This window comes from Ptychodera flava, chromosome 10 (genome assembly GCF_041260155.1).
Source record: "Ptychodera flava strain L36383 chromosome 10, AS_Pfla_20210202, whole genome shotgun sequence".
Taxonomy (NCBI): domain Eukaryota; kingdom Metazoa; phylum Hemichordata; class Enteropneusta; family Ptychoderidae; genus Ptychodera; species Ptychodera flava.
The window spans coordinates 1,418,187-1,438,732 of record NC_091937.1 but is presented as its reverse complement, the minus strand read 5'-3'; the positions used below and the strand labels follow the sequence as shown (position 1 = coordinate 1,438,732).

Sequence of the window (20,546 nt, the reverse complement as noted above, 5' to 3'; positions counted from 1 at the left end):
GTCCCCACAGACTGAATCTGGGGGAAACTTATAGATTTGGTCACGTTTGTGCATTTATCAGTACGTCCATTCACACAAATTTGTCAGAGATGCCTGGAGCGATTTCTTTCAAACTTGGTACAAGGATTACTCCCAATGTCATACCTATGCATCTCAATTTGTTTTGTAATACAATTCAACATAGCTGCTAAATGGCCATGTCTTTTTTGTTGATGGTGTTATTATGAATAAGTAATTGGCTACAGTATGTCAAGTTTCGTTCTTTGTATAAGGAAAAATATGGTTTGTGAATGCATGTTCCGTTGTTTGTTGTTTTTGTTGTATTGAATTTGAATAGAAATTGACCACAAATTGATGGTCTGTATCTCTGATGTCTATGATGGTCAATATCTCTGGTGTCTTTGATGGTCTGTATCTGTGTTGTCATTGATGGTCTGTATCCTGATGTCACTGATGGTCTGTGTGTCTGTTGTATTTGATGGTCTGTGTCTCTGATGTCATTGATGGTCTGTTCCTCTGTTGTCATTGATGGTCTGTATCTCTGATGTCATTGATGGTCTGTATCTCTGTTGTCATTGATGGTCTGTATCTCTGTTGTCATTGATGGTCTGTATCTCTGATGTCACTGATGGTCTGTGGATGTCATTGATGGTCTGTGTCTCTGTTGTCATTGATGGTCTGTATCTCTGATGTCATTGATGGTCTGTATCTCTGATGTCATTGATGGTCTGTATCTCTGTTGTCATTGATAGTCTGTATCTCTGATGTCATTGATGGTCTGTGGATGTCATTGATGGTCTGTTTCTCTGTTGTATTTGATGATCTGTATCGCTTATGTCATTGATGGTCTGTATCTCTGTTGTCATTGATGGTCTGTATCCTGATGTCATTGATGGTCTGTGTGTCTGTTGTATTTGATGGTCTGTATCTCTGATGTCACTGATGGTCTGTGGATGTCATTGATGGTCTGTTTCTCTGTTGTGTTTGATGATCTGTATCGCTTATGTCATTGATGGTCTGTACATGTATCTCTGTTGTCATTGATGGTCTGTATCTCTGTTGTATTTGATGGTCTGTATCTCTGTTGTCATTGATGGTCTGTATCTCTGATGTCATTGATGGTCTGTGTGTCTGTTGTATTTGATGGTCTGTATCTCTGATGTCATTGATGGTCTGTATCTCTGATGTCATTGATGGTCTGTATCTCTGTTGTCATTGATGGTCTGTATCTCTGTTGTCATTGATGGTCTGTATCTCTGTTGTCATTGATGGTCTGTATCTCTGATGTCATTGATGGTCTGTTCCTCTGATGTCATTGATGGTCTGTATCTCTGATGTCACTGATGGTCTGTGGATGTCATTGATGGTCTGTGTGTCTGTTGTATTTGATGGTCTGTATCTCTGTTGTCTTTGATAGTCTGTATCTCTGATGTCATTGGTGGTCTGTATCTTTGTAGTCTTTGATGATCTTTGCTTAGGTCTTTTGGTGGTTAACATCTTAGTTATCAGGGCTCGAAATTAACAGCAGTCCCATGTCCACAGACTACCAACTTTTCCCTGGGGCTACCAAAATCCATAAAATGGTAGCCCATACGGACTACCAAAGCCAGGGACATGAAATTCAGTCAGTACTTTGCGTGGGATGTCAAATTCTTTGGGATGGACAAGTGGAATGCAGTCAAACGTAGTTGGACACAGAAAGACCAGACAATAACTTTGTTATGCAAATCACAAAGACTACAGTGAGGTGGAATTTTGCAACAAAATATTCAATATGTCTAAACTGATGTACTGGCACAGAATGATAGGCATGGGAAATGATGGCCAATGAAAACGCATTTTCACTACATTTAGATCATAATGTATCAATCACATTTACATCTCCTCCCCTCTACAGAAAGCCCATGCTCTGTGTTTAGCCCTGCTGTGCTACAGTATGTCTCACACACGTACGTACAAGAGAAAGTTGTTGTCATGGCAACTATCCAAATTTGCATACAACTCTGAATATGAAACAGGTTGTCAGTGGGTCACCAAACTTTTGAGTGTCACTGCTGTCCATTATACCATATTAGTACCAGGTTCCTTTGGGTATAAGGTGTGCGAGCATTTAGATTAAATGACTAGAAAATTCGCTTCATCGGTGGAATCTTGAAAAATTAAGGTCTTTTCTTGCCTGGTTAAGGAAAAAATATCCCTAAACTACAGAATGCATGGGCTGCCAGCCATTGTCACTTGACTACCAACTTCAGAAAATGATATCCCAAGTGGACTGCCAGGGAAAAAAGTTAATTTTTAGCCCCAGTTTTTATGCTGTCCCCCAATTCACATAACATTGTTGAAATTTTGTGATCCAAATGATTGTTTTGATGTCCTAATTTGCCTATAGTCAGTTTCAATTTATTTAACACAAGTTGTACACTATGGTGTACGGTACATGTTTATTATTTTGGATGCAAACATTCAGACTAGTGTTTTGCAAGGGTTTCTGATTGTGTGAGTTCCCACCTCCTGTACTCAGTGCCTGATCACTTTATGAGTTCAGAGTGACAGTCAGACATGATAACTTTACATATCAGCTGATAAACATTTGAGTGTAACAGACTGTGTACTTCTAAACAATGTAATTGGATTGTACTGTTATCTGACTTCGTTTAACATTTTTTTCTTTTTCATGTTTGTGTTTTGCCATGATTTGCTGGCCTGTCTACAATTATCCTGTGATTTGATTATGGCTGCTCTAATGATATGATGCAGTACTGTAAGTAAAATTCTTCTTTAAATGTTCTTAAATTGCCTGAGCATTGTTACTTAATGTACCTTCAAATATGTATCTGTACTAACATTAAAACTCAAAGTGAGAAATGATAAAAAATGATTACAGTTTATTCATTTATCATCCATATTTAAAAATAGGAAAACTTCAAGATGAATCTTTAAATACATGATAAAATCTTCCACAAGATTGCACGCCAATATATAATTCTCAATTAAAAGATGTGAAAATGTTCTTTGGAACTAAACTGTCCACTTATCTCTCTGTTTTTCTCGGTCTACATCTCCCTCTATAGTCCTTCATGTAATTCTGATATTATATCGGGCTTTTCATGCCTTTATAAAATCTTCAATTTTACTGCCGTGTAAATGTACATGTATGTGCTATCTATTGAACTTTGACCTCCAAAACTATGTTGCGACCCTGTATTGTTCAAAGTATACATGTTGTAGGATGATTGGTGTTGTAGTGCATTGCAGCAAACTGCACCAATATTGAATTGTTTTTAACGACAACTGCCTTTCCTGCTTTCAAATAAACAGCAAATCAGAGTTGTTTCATTGTGATGTCTATTCACAGTGTTGAGTCAGTAAACAAGATCTGTTACGATAAAGCATAAGATTAGAAAAATGATACCTGATTGTGTCTGCATTACATCCGTCACAATTCCATCACATTGTCTAGACTAGTGATTTATTTAATACTACGATTTCAAAATCTCTGATGAATTCAGTGATTGATTTATGTCCTATTGTTCAGTTCATGTACCTTGCATGATGGGAAGGACTTCTTGTCCAGACAAGTTTGGTTTAATCTATTAACAGAGCTTGTTTGATGGAACATTACTCAAATTTGCAATGCTGCTCTCCAAAGATTGAAATTTATTGAGATTTAGATATCTACCTAATGTGACAAACATAGAGTATAGAATAATGTATTTAATTACTTTGAAATCTTTTTTTGGTCTTGTTGTAGTTTTTAGCTTTGATGTTCTTATAGTTATTAACATAATTATTTTCATTTTTCAGCATTTCTGGGGACCAGGTGAGTGATGCATTGTTTCATTTTATGAATCAAATCAAATATATTTGAATGTTTTAATTCTTGTGTATGGATAGCATACACGTGGGTGCCTGTAGGAATAACATGCAGAATGAAAAATTTATGTATTAGTATTTTCAACAACACCAGATGTAGATACACACTAGCACTCAGACCACACAATATCAAAAACACATTAGGTATTACTATGTGATGATGAGCTGGACCTGCATATATGTGCATTATCATATACATCTAGCAACGTTCCTGTGTAACACTATGGGACAAAACACTCTCGCATTTGTATTTTCATTATCACACCCATGCACACTTTGCCTAAATACGGGTAAGCGCTTGCATTTCATAACTGGTTTAATTCTGGTTACTATGCGCGTTGCTATCAGCAAACATTCCATCGTGTAAACGAAGCCAATGCAAGATTCTAACGTCTCGACATTCTGTTCTTACAGGCGACACTTAAGTAAGCGAATTCGGATAATATTTCTCTGGGTTTCATAATAAAATCCAGTGGAAACTAAGCAAACTTTACACAATGTCTGCATTTTTGAAAGATTTGAAAGTGAACTGAATATACATGTAATTCAGATCGAGTGCAATCATGTGACAGATAAGCTAAGCATAGACATCACCTGTTGATCAGCTTCAACTACACGATCATTTTATTGCAAAAGCCTCGCAAACTTACCAAAGGCACAATATTTCTTTCAATCATATCGCTGCTGACATAATGTAATTTATTGATCTTTTCGGCCCTGATATGGCTTTTGCGGCCTGAGGTTGTACTGCGGAAGGGCCTGAGCGTGCGAGGGCCCGTACGCCGTACGACCAAGGGCCGCAAAAGCCTTATCAGGGTCGTAAAGATTTTATCATATACCTTATGGAATGATAATCATGTAGTTTACATAATATTCAGCATCGTTTTGGAGATAAAAATGCGTGCGATATCAAAAATTCATCGCCATTTGATTCAATATTTCAGATAAGTGATGTCCGCTTCCCGTCGCGGATTGACATACATAATGACGTCATTTGTTTACCTGTAGAATTCTAGAACGCGCAGAGCAATGTTCGTAGGCCTCCTAGTACATGACCAACAGGCTCAGTATAACTTACAATAAATTGACATCACGCTTTTCTTACGCCTCGATTTCAGCCTGGATCACAGGCACTCATGTAGTATACACAGGGTTTCACTAGAATTTAGAAATATAAGCCGATGTCACCGGCGCGGATCCACTGTCGCCACGTGCCACTACAATCTGAGCGAGTAGACGTTTTCCTAATCTCGCGCTGGCTTTGTGTACGAATGGAACGTTTGCGGATAGCAACGCGCGTAGTAACCAGAATTGAGTTAGTTCAGAAATGCACGCAATTGCCCATATTTGGGCACCGGGCAGGGGCGTGATACGTAAAAAAATGCACGGATCTGAGGGCGCTTCCTCCCATAGGTTTACACAGGCACGTGAATGTAGGTATATGATAAGATAAGTTACACCACATAGTCGGCTGAAAATATGGTTTGACCCTAAAAAAATTGCTACAAAAGGTTTCTCAACGGTTTTTTGATAGAGTCAAATGTGCTTAATAACATAGTAAAAGTCTACCAAAATCTGACCACCGGAAACGCGTCATTTTCAAGATGGCGTCCAAGATGGCCGCCATATACTTAAAATGGCCATAACTACTTAAATATTAAACCTAGACTAGTGATGTCTGTGTCTACCACCATGTTTTAGTGGTTTAGGAATCCAACTATCATATCTAGATTATAGGCAAGTGGTCATAAGTCCCATAATTTGCATATTTGTACATGTATTAAAAATAATCACTGTCACATTCTTCGTCCAGAACATGTTGCTCATGTGGATTTTCACAATTTCCGAGGTTAGGTAGTAAAGGGAAAGCAACTCCATACATCGTTCATATTTTGGGTGATTGCGTTTTGTGTATGAAATTGTGTATAATATAAGTGAATATCATGCTTGGCTGTTTTAAGTAAAGTGTTGCTTAGCCATGGTGAGACGTACCCGTAATCGACGTGTCTTGATGTTACTCCACACTGGAGCGGAGAGACTAGTGTGACACTGCGATCCTTTGGCACTGTGTTTCGAAAACCGAGTTTTTTTAATCAGTCGCTTAAAATTCATTCTTGATTGGTGAGAAGTGTTGAATGGTTGATTGTTTTTATTTGGCAGTATGTTGTTCCACTTACGTTTATTGTTCAAGTAGGGAAGCTAGAATGTCTACTGGTTGGTCTTGATGTGTTTGTGTAGGTTCGTGTGAACCTGAGTTCAAGCTGTTGTCGCTTTTTGAAGTCTGGCACTTATAAGTGTATTGCCTATATTTCTGTTCCTTTTATATGCGATTATTGGTTGATTTTGGAACAGTTTTTTAGTGTTTCATCTTTTACTAGTTCACTCCAGTTTTCTCTCAGGGATTGCTTGATTTTTGTCATTTCAATGTACGGGTTATGTTCAAAGTTGTTATGAAGACTACTGTATTGTTGGTGGCGTTCTTTCTTTCTTTTTGTTGTTCAAGCTGTCTTTTTCTGCTTTTATGATCTGTTTCGCTGATAATGAGTTCTATTTCATCTTTTCATATTGTCGGTCTTGTAATTTTCACTTAATTGAATGTGTGACTTTCTCTGTAAAATCGGTTTCGTTGTTGCATGTTCTGATGTATCATAATGTTTCACCTTTGATCAGACCTTTGAATGTTGCTGCCGATCATCAAACAATTACATAATCAAGCAGCCACCAACGAAATACATGATAGCTCTGCTAAAAATAATCTTAAAAACAACACATTTGAATTAAACGATGAATTCTACCGGCAAATATGGGGGTGCTCTATGGGGTCTCTCTCGTCTCCGAAAATAGCAGATATTACATTTCACGAGACAGAAATGAAAGTAATACAGAAACACAAACAACAAATGCTGACCTGGCTGAGGTTCAGGGACGATGTTTTCCTGATTTTGATCGGAACACAACACGAACTCAATGAATTCATATCAAACATCAACAAAATGGATCCTACTTTCAAATTTTCGTTTGAACGCTCCTCTAAAGAAATCACATATTTAGACCTGACTATCTACAAAGGTCGTCGATACAACAAAAAGAACATTCTCAACACCAAGACACACATAAAACCAACAGATACATTCCAGTTCTTACAAAGAAACTCATGCCATCCGGCAGCAACATTCAAAGGTCTGATCAAAGGTGAAACATTATGATACATCAGAACATGCAACAACGAAACCGATTTTACAGAGCAAGTCACACAATTTAGTGAAAAATTACAAGACCGACAATATAAAAATACCGCAATTATACGGTGTCCGTCACATTTGATCTGAATTGGTACATACCAGTATGGGTACCAAAGATCAACAATAAATGTTGTTTCTATCTGTTCAGTGCAGGAAAATTCCAAGTTGATGTTATGACAATGATTTCTGCACAGTACAACCAGAAAAACAACAATAAATATATAAACCAGAAAAACAAGAATGACAAAAGTAAATAACGTCTGAAACTTTAGGTACTGGAGGTCAACTTTAGCAACATGCATAGCAAAAACAGCTAGTCCCTCTTAGTTTGAGCAGGTCTGTTAATATGTAACAGTTCAAAAACAATGACAGGAAATGACTCAAGGTCAGTGGAGTAGCCTGTTTCAGTCACTGGCATGCCACCACTCCTACATATTTGCAGGATTTCCCTTTTTCTTACCTCATTTGCACATTTTTGACGTCCATTTGAAGAACGTCACATCTCAGCCCCTGCATCTGCCCTGTACACCAAATACTGAGATAATAGCTTTGGCGGTATGGGAGCTTTTGCGTGTGACGGACATACATCCGCACTAACATACCCACATACATACATAGAGACACACAGACGCCACCGACTCACCATAAAGCTGTTTTTGTTATTTACAGTATGTACATACCAAATATGAGCTAAAAATGAAATAGAACTCATTATCAGCGAAACAGATCATAAAAGCAGAAAAAGACAGCTTGAACAATAAAAAGAAAGAAAGAATGCCACCAACAATACAGTAGTCTTCATAACAACATATAGCCCGTACATAGAAACAACAAAAATCAAGCAAGCCCTCACAGAAAACTGAAGTGAACTAGTAAAAGATGAAACACTAAAAAACTGTTCCAAAATCAACCAATAATCGCATATAGAAGGTACAGAAATATAGGCGATAGACTTATAAGTGCAAGACTTCACAAAAGCAACGACAGCTCGAACTCAGGTTCACACGAACCTACACAAACACAACAAGAATAACCAGTAGACATTCTAGCTTCCCTAATTGAACACCAAACGTAAGTGGAACAATATACTACCAAATAAAAACAATCAACCATTCAACACGTCTCATCAATCAAGAATGAATTTTAAGCGACCGATGAAGAAAACTCTGTTTTCGAAACGCAGCGCCAACGGATCGCAGTGTCACACTAGTCTCTCCGCTCCAGTGTGGAGTAACATCAAGACACGTAGATTACGGGTACGTCTCACCATGGCTAAGCAACACTTTTCTTAAAACAGCCAAACATGACATACACTTATATTATACACAATTTCATACACAAAACGCAAACACCCAAAATATGAACGATGTGTGGAATTGCTTTCCCTTTACTACCTAACCTCGGAAATTGTGAAAATCCACATGAGCAACATGTTCTGGACGAAGAATGTGACAGTGATTATTTTTAATACATGTACAAATATGCAAATTATGGGACTTATGACCACTTGCCTATAATCAAGATATGATAGTTGGATTCCTAAACCACTAAAACATGGTGGTAGACACAGACATCACTAGTCTAGGTTTAATATTTAAGTAGTTATGGCCATTTTAAGTATATGGCGGCCATCTTGGACGCCATCTTGAAAATGACGCGTTTCCGGTGGTCAGATTTTGGTAGACTTTTACTATGTTATTAAGCATATTTGACTCTATCAAAAACCGTTGAGAAACCTTTTGTAGCAATTTTTTGGGGTATAGTTATGGCCATTTTAAGTATATGGCGGCCATCTTGGACGCCATCTTGAAAATGACGCGTTTCCGGTGGTCAGATTTTGGTAGACTTTTACTATGTTATTAAGCACATTTGACTCTATCAAAAACCGTTGAGAAACCTTTTGTAGCAATTTTTTTGGGGTAAGGTCTTTTTTTTTCATAAATGCAGCCGACTAACACCACACTGTTCTTCTTCACCTTGATTTACACCTCATTCTTTGTTGGTATACATACTGTATGTTGCACTACTAGTTCTACAGAGGTAAACAAATGACATCATTATGTGTATACGCAATGGCATGCGGTTATCGCTTTTCCGAAAAACATACAAAAGTGTCAATAAAATAAATGTTTGATATTGCGTGTATTTGTATCTTCAAATCTTTGTACAATATTTTTGATAACATATTTATCATTCCATAAAGTATATGATAAAACCTTTACATCCATGATACAGGTTTTGTGAACCTCAATTGTATAGCATACAGACACTTGTGCGCTTTAGCCCTTCTGCTACACAACCTCAGTCCGCAAAACCCGTATCAAGGCTGTAAAGATTATTACAACAATGAATGCTATTTCCATAGTCCCTGGGCTTGAGGGACAACAGCTTTTCAAAAATCTCAATTTTTATGGGATTTCATTCTTCATAAAATCATCACAATCGAACCTATCCGTAATCCATAACACTAGGTCAAAATTCGTAATACAATACGGTAGTTATAAACATAGACACAAAACAGCACAGAGCAGACTGTAAATAACCGGTACACAAACAAAGTCAAATTCATGAAAGAAATGTATATGGACCTCTTGCAAAAAGGCCAAGAAGTGATGTCAGGTGTTTCGAAAATAGTAAGCACATCCTGTCCCACATGTGGCACCCACCATATATCAATCTGTAAGTCAAATAGGTAGTGGTCACCAACTAAGGTCCAATGTCACTGATGCCATCAGCAATCATTTGTCAAAGAGAGATGCTGAATTTATGTACCAGCTTGTGATACCTGCCAACTTCATCAAAGAGCCTTCATCTAGACCCCAATATAGTACCTCTATCCAATTTTTATCTCATAGAAATATACTAAAGTCAAAATTTATTCAAAACAGATACTTACATTCCAAAAACCCCATTGTTGACGTCTTTTTCTTGTTCATCAGAGTGTAAAAATCAAAAAGGTAATATACCAACAAAGTAGTGTTGACAGATCTTCGTAGGGCCCTTTAAGTCACAGATTATCCTTCAACAAAGAATATGTCTGACAGTGTGTGGACTGGCATTACTTCCATCAACTGTTAAAGTGTGTCCAAAGTTTTCTGATAGAGAACATTTTATGTTGGATTTTAATTATAGCATTTGACTACTCTGTGCAGTTTATGTGAATATTTCAGTGCAGATATGCACAGTATCCATGGTTTTTGCTTTTCTGCATGGGGCTGTAATTTAATGTTTGGGAAAATATTTAATTGCTGTGTAATCTTTATCTTGTTCAAAATAGCACATACAGTCCCAGCTGGTAGTTGATAATAAGTGTATACACACACCTAAATTAGTACAGTCTCACAAACTTATTTTGGCTTGAAAGTAAAATCATAAAAATAATGCTAAAAGATACAGCCAGTGGGGTTTTAATGATAGCACTATTGTAGCAATACTGCAGGATTACATCTGCTTCATCTTCCAATATTATTATACGTCAAGCATTATATTGATTGCCAGGTCTCTTGTTATAGACTTACTTTCCCTGTTCAATATTGTTGTTGTCTTTTGTACTTCTAAAATTTTGCTTAAAATATGTTGTGATTCCTGAAGTGCCAATGTAAAGCCATTATAGGCAAAGTTTCCAGATATTGGTAGCACACACTCAATAAATAAATCCCCTTGCAAACGTTTGTGGTGGATGTGTCCCTAGACGTTGAAACAATTAACCCTTGAACCTCTCCAAAGTTTGTTTTAGTTCTTTACCTGTACAGCAAGCCTCCGACCAAGATATCTGACTTAAGAGACTTAGTTTTTCATGGCCAAAGATAAAGATACTTTACTTGTTGTAAATTAACAGGACAAAAACACTTTTTTCTTTGAGTTTGTCGTATCAAAAACTCACTGAAACAGCTCCTTCCTTATCAAATGTTATTTTGATGCTTCTTAGAGTTTTTTCTTGTGTTAGTGGATTAAATAGAATAAATGGTTGCAAGGGCTGAAAAATCCATTGGTAGAGGGCGCTGTCAGATTAGTGAATGTTCCATAAACTAATAAGTGTATACATCTTTCATGTTGTAAAGTGATCAAAATTAGATGCTTTTGTTGTGTCCAAAGTAAATGTGACAAATTATTTATGATATCATTTTCATACTGTGACATAAATCTTTCTTTTTCTGCCAACAGTTGCAAATTGGGGAATTCCATTGGCAGCCATAGCAGATATGAAAAAAGACCCTGAGATTATCAGTGGAAAAATGACATTAGGTGAGAATGGCCAAATGATTTCTGTCTTGTCTGAATTAATATCCAAGGCCTTGATTTGGTATATAATTATGGTATACATTATCGTATAGTTTGTAAGTTTATTGTCCGATATCTGTAATTTTACCAGTGTACAAGCTTGTACATGTATTTCTATCAATATCTCTAAAATCTTTTGTCCTAAAGTGTCTCTCCAAACTGTGGTGTTTTGTAATACCATATGTATTCTAAATTAGGATAAGCAAAGAGTCATTCATTTATATAATTTGCACACAAATTGACACAAACATTACTGAATGTAACAGGTTGAAAGGACTTTGCCAATTTTGAAAAGACATACCAAGAATGCTGGTGATACATAGATATTCATGACACTTGGTGTCAGCATATACATGTATATACATAGATAGATAGTGATGACACCTTGTGTGAACATACATATATAGATAGTGATGACACCTTGTGTGTAAACATACATATTGATGACACCTGGTGTAAGCATACATAGATAGTGATGACACTTGGTGTAAGCATACATAGATAGTGATGACACCTGGTGTAAGCATACATAGATAGTGATGACACCTGGTGTAAGCATACATAGATAGTGATGACACCTGGTGTAAGCATACATAGATAGTGATGACACCTGGTGTAAGCATACATAGATAGTGATGACACCTGGTGTAAGCATACATAGATAGTGATGACACCTGGTGTAAGCATACATAGATAGTGATGACACCTGGTGTAAGCATACATAGATAGTGATGACACCTGGTGTAAGCATACATAGATTGTGATGACACCTGGTGTTAAGCATACATAGTGATGACACCTGGTGTAAGCATACATAGATAGTGATGACACCTGGTGTAAGCATACATAGATAGTGATGACACCTGGTGTAAGCATACATAGATAGTGATGACACCTGGTGTAAGCATACATAGTAGTGATGACACCTGGTGTAAGCATACATAGATAGTGATGACACCTGGTGTAAGCATACCATAGATAGTGATGACACCTGGTGTAAGCATACATAGACAGTGATGACACCTGGTGTAAGCACACATAGACAGTGATGACACCTGGTGTAAGCACACATAGAGAGTGATGACACCTGGTGTAAGCATACGTAAATAGTGATGACACCTGGTGTAAGCATACATAGAGAGTGATGACACCTGGTGTAAGCATACGTAAATAGTGATGACACTGGTGTAAGCATACATAGATAGTGATGACACTTGGTGTGAGCAAACATAGTGATGACACCTGGTGTAAGCATACATACGTAGTGATGACACCTTGTGTGTGAGCATACATAGATAGTGATGACACTGGTGTAAGCACACATAGAGAGTGATGACACCTGGTGTAAGCATACATAAATAGTGATGACACCTGGTGTAAGCATACATAGATAGTGATGACACTTGGTGTGAGCATACATAGTGATGACACCTGGTGTAAGCATACATACGTAGTGATGACACCTTGTGTGTGAGCATACATAGATAGTGATGACACCTGGTGTAAGCATACATAGATAGTGATGACCCTGGTGTAAGCATACGTAGTTAGTGATGAAACCTGGTGTAAGCATACATAGATAGTGATGACACTTGGTGTAAGCATCATAGATAGTGATGACACCTGGTGTGAGCATTCATAGATAGTGATGACACCTTGTGTGTAAGCATACATAGATAGTGATGACACTTGTGTAAGCATATATAGATAGTGATGACACTTTGTGTAAGCATACATAGATAGTGATGACACCTGGTGTAAGCATACATAGTAGTGATGACACTTGGTGTAAGCATACATAGATAGTGATGACACTTGGTGTAAGCATACATAGATAGTGATGACACCTGGTGTGAGCATTCATAGATAGTGATGACACCTGGCGTAAGCATACATACATAGATAGATAGCGATGACACCTTGTGTGAGAATACATACATTAATAGATAGTGATAACACCTTGTGTGACCATACATACATGGATAGTGATGACACCTTGTGTGACCATACATACATGGATAGTGATGACACCTTGTGTGACCATACATACATGGATAGTGATGACACCTTGTGTGTAAGCATACATAGATAGTGATGACACTTGGTGTAAGCATACATAGATAGTGATGACACTTTGTGTAAGCATACATAGATAGTGATGACACCTGGTGTAAGCATACATACATAGTGATGACACTTGGTGTAAGCATACATAGATAGTGATGACACCTGGTGTAAGCATACATAGATAGTGATGACACCTGGTGTAAGCATACATAGATAGTGATGACACCTGGCGTAAGCATACATACATAGATAGATAGCGATGACACCTTGTGTGAGCATACATACATAGATAGATAGTGATGACACCTTGTGTGACCATACATACATGGATAGTGATGACACCTTGTGTGACCATACATACATGGATAGTGATGACACCTTGTGTGACCATACATACATGGATAGTGATGACACCTTGTGTGTAAGCATACATAGATAGTGATGACACTTGGTGTAAGCATACATAGATAGTGATGACACTTTGTGTAAGCATACATAGATAGTGATGACACCTGGTGTAAGCATACATAGATAGTGATGACACTTGGTGTAAGCATACATAGATAGTGATGACACTTGGTGTAAGCATACATAGATAGTGATGACACCTGGTGTGAGCATACATAGATAGTGATGACACCTGGCGTAAGCATACATACATAGATAGATAGCGATGACACCTTGTGTGAGCATACATACATAGATAGATAGTGATGACACCTTGTGTGACCATACATACATGGATAGTGATGACACCTTGTGTGACCATACATACATGGATAGTGATGACACCTTGTGTGATCATACATACATGGATAGTGATGACACCTTGTGTGACCATACATACATGGATAGTGATGACACCTTGTGTGACCATACATACATAGATAGATAGTGATGACACCTTGTGTGACCATACATTCATACATACAATGTAGTGATAGTCATAAGTAATAGACGTTTGCCAGTTTTATTTTAGCTAATTGCTAATTTAAATGATCAATGATATATTCAATTGAAGCTATACATCAATGGTGACAACACTACATTTTATGAATTATTGGACATTACACTGTATACGTTAAGCAACATAACACATTTAACTTAGAAATATGGACTTTCATGTCCAATGGTAATCTACACATTTAAACAAACTTTCATAATCAGGGAATGTATATCTGGAAGGGCTTGACTGAATTAGTGAATTTTTGATATATACATGTAAGATGCAATGATGTGGTAGAAGTGAAAGACATGTTGTAGTTCCATGTCAGCTAATTGATAATTTGCATATATGATGATATTTTTTAATTAACATTCGATACCGTTAACAAAATTTGCTATGTATCACTCCTAATAACAGTAGAGTAGATTGAAAGACATATTGCAGTTTCCAAGTCAACATTTTGCATATTATGCAAACTTTTAATGTTTTGCTATAATCTTTGGAATGGATAAGCAAAATTTGAAGAAATTTACTAGTGGTGCTGATCATCACAGTCATTAAGCATAAAATCAAAGAAACTTAAGTTACAAACATTTGTTGACATTACTTTCACTGAACCTATTGAGCATTTTTAGATCACTGGTGTACTTTTGTGTATCCATGTACAGAAAGTGACACATGACAAGCTGGAAAAAGACATATTAAACCTTTTCCTGCCAAGTCCATATTTCACCACCAGGTCAAGATGGTTAAAATTAATGAAACACAACATATTCCATATGGTGTATTTTAACATAATACTGTACATTTGAAAGCTGTTGAAAACATAAATACTGTAAACTTGATTTTTTTTTACTAAAGATGCTATAACAGACCAAGCCAAGTGGGTGAAAATATGTCATGTTTTGGCTCAATACCGCTTTTTACTGACTTGGCTGATGGGGAAGTGACACTGTCAAGCTGGAAAAAGATATATTAAACGTGAATTTGCATGATTTTTCAATTTATTATGAATGACCCCAGTGCATCAGGTCAAAGTTTTGTTGCATTCATTTCCATGTAACAAGTATGCAGTTTAAAACAAAAACTGTCAATCAACAGGTTAACCTTGCATTTATATTATTTATATCTATTAATCCATTTTCTTATTAGATGTACAAAATAATATTTAGAGTTTTCTTTATCTGCACAGCTCTGTGCATTTATTCAGGACTATTCATGAGGTTTGCATGGAAAGTACAGCCGAGAAACCTTCTACTTTTAGCCTGTCACATGACAAATGAAGCAGCACAAGTCACTCAAGGATGTAGACTCATCAACTACTCGTAAGTTGTTGAACAGCATTCTGTCTTCTTCTGTCGCGTTGAAATTCAGTTCTGTTGTGTATGGTCTATTTTTTAAGTTCTCTGTTGTTGAGGGGTCAATCAGAGAACAAATTTAACCAATTATATACTGTACTACCAGTAATACCAATTATACCAATACTTTGTATAGGTAGTGAGTTCTTAAAGCTCTTGTCACTGTCTTTACTGAAGTCATTTGATATATTATTTGCTCACATTCTGTATATATATATATACCAAAGAGAGTTTATATGATAAGTCAGTGGCGATTGTTTGTCTGTATGTACGTATGTATGTATGTATGTATCAAAAACTCAAAAACCACAGCACCTATCATCGTAGTATTTGGTGTAAGCAGATGTAAGGAGATGTGATTTGTTCAGATGAGCATGTCTGTGTCAAAAATATGCAAATGAGGTAAAAAAGGGAAAATCCAGCAAATCACTAAAACTCTGTAACAACAGGCCAGAGTTGGTTGAAACTTTGTATGCAGGTTGTTTATGGTAACTTTTGTTAGATTTGTTCAAATTGTGGTGAAATTTTTATAGCTTTATTTTTGGGGCAATTTTTCCTGTTTTTGGTAAAAAAATAATCTTCTCTAAAACTGCTTGTCCCATTGCTTTGAAACTTGGTATACATGATCCTAGGATTAGCCTCTATTAGATTTTTTTAAATTGTGGTGAAATTTTCATATTTGTAGTTTTGGGGCAATTTTTCCCATTTTTGGTCAAAAAACAATTTTCTCCCAATTTCTCATTGGATTGCTTTTAAACTTAATATTCTTGCTCATCGGGTTGACTTCTGTTGGATTTGTGAAAATTGTGGTGAAATTTTCATATTTGTATTTTTGCGGCAGTTTTTCCCATTTTTAGCCAAAAAATAATTTTCTCTGAAATAACTTTTCTGATTGCTTTGAAACTGGGTATGCATGTACCTTCAGGCAACCTTAGTTGTGTGTCTTCAAATTGTGGTGAAATTTTCATATTTGTATTTTGGGCAATTTTTCCCATTTTTGGTCAAAAAATCATTTCCCTGAAATCACTCGTCAGATTGCTTTGAAACTTGGTATGTACGTTTTGGTATGTAAACTTTGTTAAGTATACTCACGCTGGCCTGCCACATTGAACCAAATGTTAGCCAAGTGTCATTGATGCTATGTTTTATGCCAATGTCTTTCAGATATCTTGGAGGAAAGGAGAGACAAGAGAAAGCTAAATTGGAAGAAACACAAGCAGCAACTGTGTCAAAATAACACGACATGTTTCAGCTTTGATCTTCTCGCAAAGAGTGTGATATAGTTTTTAAAAGAGTGCTTTTACTGCAAAGAAGACAAGAATAGTGTTTTTATCTGTGATCTGTGACCTGTTAGTGTTCTTATTTTATAGGCCAGTGAAATACATGATGGTGTTATGGAAACATATCCTGGCATTAGGGTGCACTCAAAATCAAACGCACATTAAGTTCTTTAAAGTTTTCAGTTTGTGTGAAAAGTAACGTAAGCTGGTTTATCCATAAAAGACGTAGGTCTTCACATATCAGTGGCTACAACCCAATGATATTTGTGTGAAATGTTTGTTATTGCATGTCAATGTTTTGTTTGGTAATTTGATGCAAATTGATGTACATTAGTAGAATCACAAAATCATGTGTAAAGAGTTGTTTCTGGAGGAACTAAAGTTCTGTATCTGTAATGCTCATTGCCTTTTTGAGCTAATGTTATACAGATGTCTGTCTGTCTGTTTATCTGTTGATGTGCCTGTCTATCTGTCTGTCTGTGGGTGCGATATCTCAAGAACGGCTGATCGCATTGAAATCGAATCTATGTACATTGGAGATAATGTTCATCAATCTCATTGGAGATACCATGATGGAACAGTAACAAAAGTTGTTCAGCATATTAACTTCAGAAAATTACTAATGTGCATATTTAATTGACACTAACAAGATATGAGCACTGAAGATTCTGAGATATAGCACATGTGAAATTCATTGATTCATTGATTCATTTTCTGTTTTACATCAGCTAACCACTGATGTGCATATTCAATGAACTTTCAAAATTCTGCACATTATAATTGAAGATTTAACCCTTTACCAAGTGAAAGTACCATGCATGCTTTGGTAAATGCCCCGGATGTTCCCTAAAAATGATACTTTAAACTTATGAGGAGGAGGAGGAAAGCGGGGAGGGAAAAGACGCATTACATCTGATCAACCCTCTTAAGATTCATGTAAATAAGGTGGCATATATTATCCTTCGATGCACCAGTGAAGTTCCAAAAAAAAGTGGAAATATTGTTGTTCAGAAAATGTATTGAATTACAAGAAAGTTAATTTCCCATAAAAAAAATACACAAACATGACCTATTAAGAATAGGTTCTGATTCATTGACTTAATAAATGTATGCCAAAATTTCTTTTACAAATTGTTTTATTTAACAAGATTTCAAAAACGTCAGTCAGTGCAAAGTATTCATTCATCACATACTTTCCTGATTCTGTACGGGGAGGGGAAGGGGGTTTTTGGCATGATATAACCTCACGACCACACAAGTTAGAGGAGGGGCGTTTACCCAAATGGCAATGCTTACCTGATTAAGTATGGAATGTATATTAATGAAGCTATGATACAGTAGTAGTGAAAGACTTTTACATTTTGGTGTCAGCTAGTAAGTTGTTTACATATTTAATGAGCTTTCACAATTTGATATATAAATCTTGAAAGACTTGAATAAAGGTAATTAATCTTGCTAAGTAATGATACAATGATATGACAGCAGTAAAAGAATTTAGCATTTTGTTTTGCTAACAACTAGTTTGTATATTTCATGATATTTTCTTTTCAAGCTTTATGGTGTGAATATTGCTTGCAACTTTGATCATATTGTAACGACGAACTCATTGCAATAATATCAGAGATCGGATTCAATTTACAGACGATTGCAAACATACAATGAAACGTGAGCATTTCCAGTTGATTTGTGATAGTTTAATGAACAGGTATGGTCACTTAAGGTATGCATGAACACTTTACACTTACAGGGATTTATTTGCATGACCAATATCCTTGTGATAAGCTTTGTTGTGATGATGTGGATATGACTTAATGCAAAGCTTGCAGTGAAAATATGCATAAATGTACCCCCTCCGGCCCATAATGGATGAAAGCAACTTTGTACTACATAATGTACAAGGTGAAGCTGAGTACATTATGGAGTGCAAAGTTTGCTGTATTGTCCCAAACAATGTAGGTTTTGTTGTTGAAAATATAAATTGGGTGTGTTTTTATCATATAGCAGACTGAATTGAGCCTGGAAGTTATCTCCCAGTGTGTAGAGATACAAGAATTTGACAGAAGTATGTACCATGCAGCTGAGAAATTATCCAACTCTTGATGCTGCACACTTTGTATCATATTAACCCTTTGAACACCAAAGTCAATTTTTGTCACCCATAGAAAATATACCCCAGTCAATTTTTTTCAGATTTTTGCTAAAATTTTGATTTAAAACTGTAGCTAATGAAATCTGATGTCCATTTGGTCCAAAATCATTAATTAATTACAGAAAAATTCATAAAAATTAGTAAAATATTGCACTAAAATTTTGGTGGGAAAAATTACAGCGCTCAAAGGGTTAAATTTTTACTATTTGTGATGCTGCAGACTTTGTATCATATTTTCAATGTAATGAATTGGAATCACACTACTCATACAGAACATACATGTGTATAACTTTGGTCTAACTATTATATGAAGGAGCCAAGACCTGACACATTCTTTTGTTCGTAGGTTTTGTTATGTGCTGTTATCAAATAACTGTGTGAGTGGTGAATGGTTCAGAAATATGTTATTATACGCTGAAAATTCACAATTCAACAATGATGCATTGTATTGTACATACTCAGGCAGTTGAAAGTCAATGAAAAAATGAACATACATACAATGAACACACATAATCTGTTACAATCCATCTAGCCATCCATGTACATAATCTATTTCAATCCATCTAGCCATACAAGTACATAATCTATTTCAATCCATCTAGCCATACGTGTACATAATCTATTTCATTCCATCTAGCCATACGTGTACATAATCTATTTTGATTCATCTAGCCATACACATACATAATCTATTTCAATTCATCTAGCCATACAAGTACACAGGCAGTACAAGCCAGACTATAGTCTATAACACAAACAATTATAAATGTTCTTGTATTGACTTGTGTCCTTTCTGTATGTTTCTGTCCAAGACATATTCTTGATTGGTGTTCACACACAGAGATGCATTTCAATAAAGGCCAATCTCAGGGTGTTTTGTCTTTGCATAGTCTGACTGGTGTATCTTTCTATGTATTATTAAGATAACTGAAGTGGTATAAGTGGGCAGATCATAAACACTTTTGAATACAAGACTGACAAAAGATTCATGTGGCCTAGACTGGCCCCTAGTCTCTTGGTTTGTCTCATCATAGCAGTAAACGTCCAGCCAAGCAATTGTTGTACCTTGCACACGCCCCAAGTGTTACAAGCGGTCTGGCTGTTTGTTGACATAAGAGTCTTAGTAAGCAAAAGATTGACAAGGACTTCACACTCTGAAGTGATCTGTGTACCACAAAAAGTAATTTTCATTTGTACCCAATAGTTATTTAAACTTGAGAAGACCTGTTTTCTTGTCTTGGTATGATTAGTGGTTAGCAAGGGCATGCAGAAAATGGTCACAAAATTAGGCTTAACACCAACTTAGCACACATACTACACAGTGAAGTGGTAATGAGCATCCGTCCTCCG

General features: G+C 36.3%; 1 protein-coding gene across 1 annotated transcript; it reads left to right on the top strand.

Annotated features, from left to right (window-relative positions):
• The first annotated feature begins 3,804 nt into the window (after positions 1-3,804).
• On the top strand, positions 3,805-20,083 carry LOC139141712 (mitochondrial pyruvate carrier 1-like). The gene is made up of 4 exons (XM_070711319.1): positions 3,805-3,820; positions 11,280-11,360; positions 15,602-15,734; positions 16,932-20,083. Exons 2-4 carry the CDS (start codon positions 11,318-11,320, stop codon positions 17,002-17,004), a joined length of 249 nt encoding a protein of 82 aa, XP_070567420.1. The 5' UTR covers positions 3,805-3,820; positions 11,280-11,317; the 3' UTR covers positions 17,005-20,083.
• Positions 20,084-20,546: the final 463 nt, after the last annotated feature.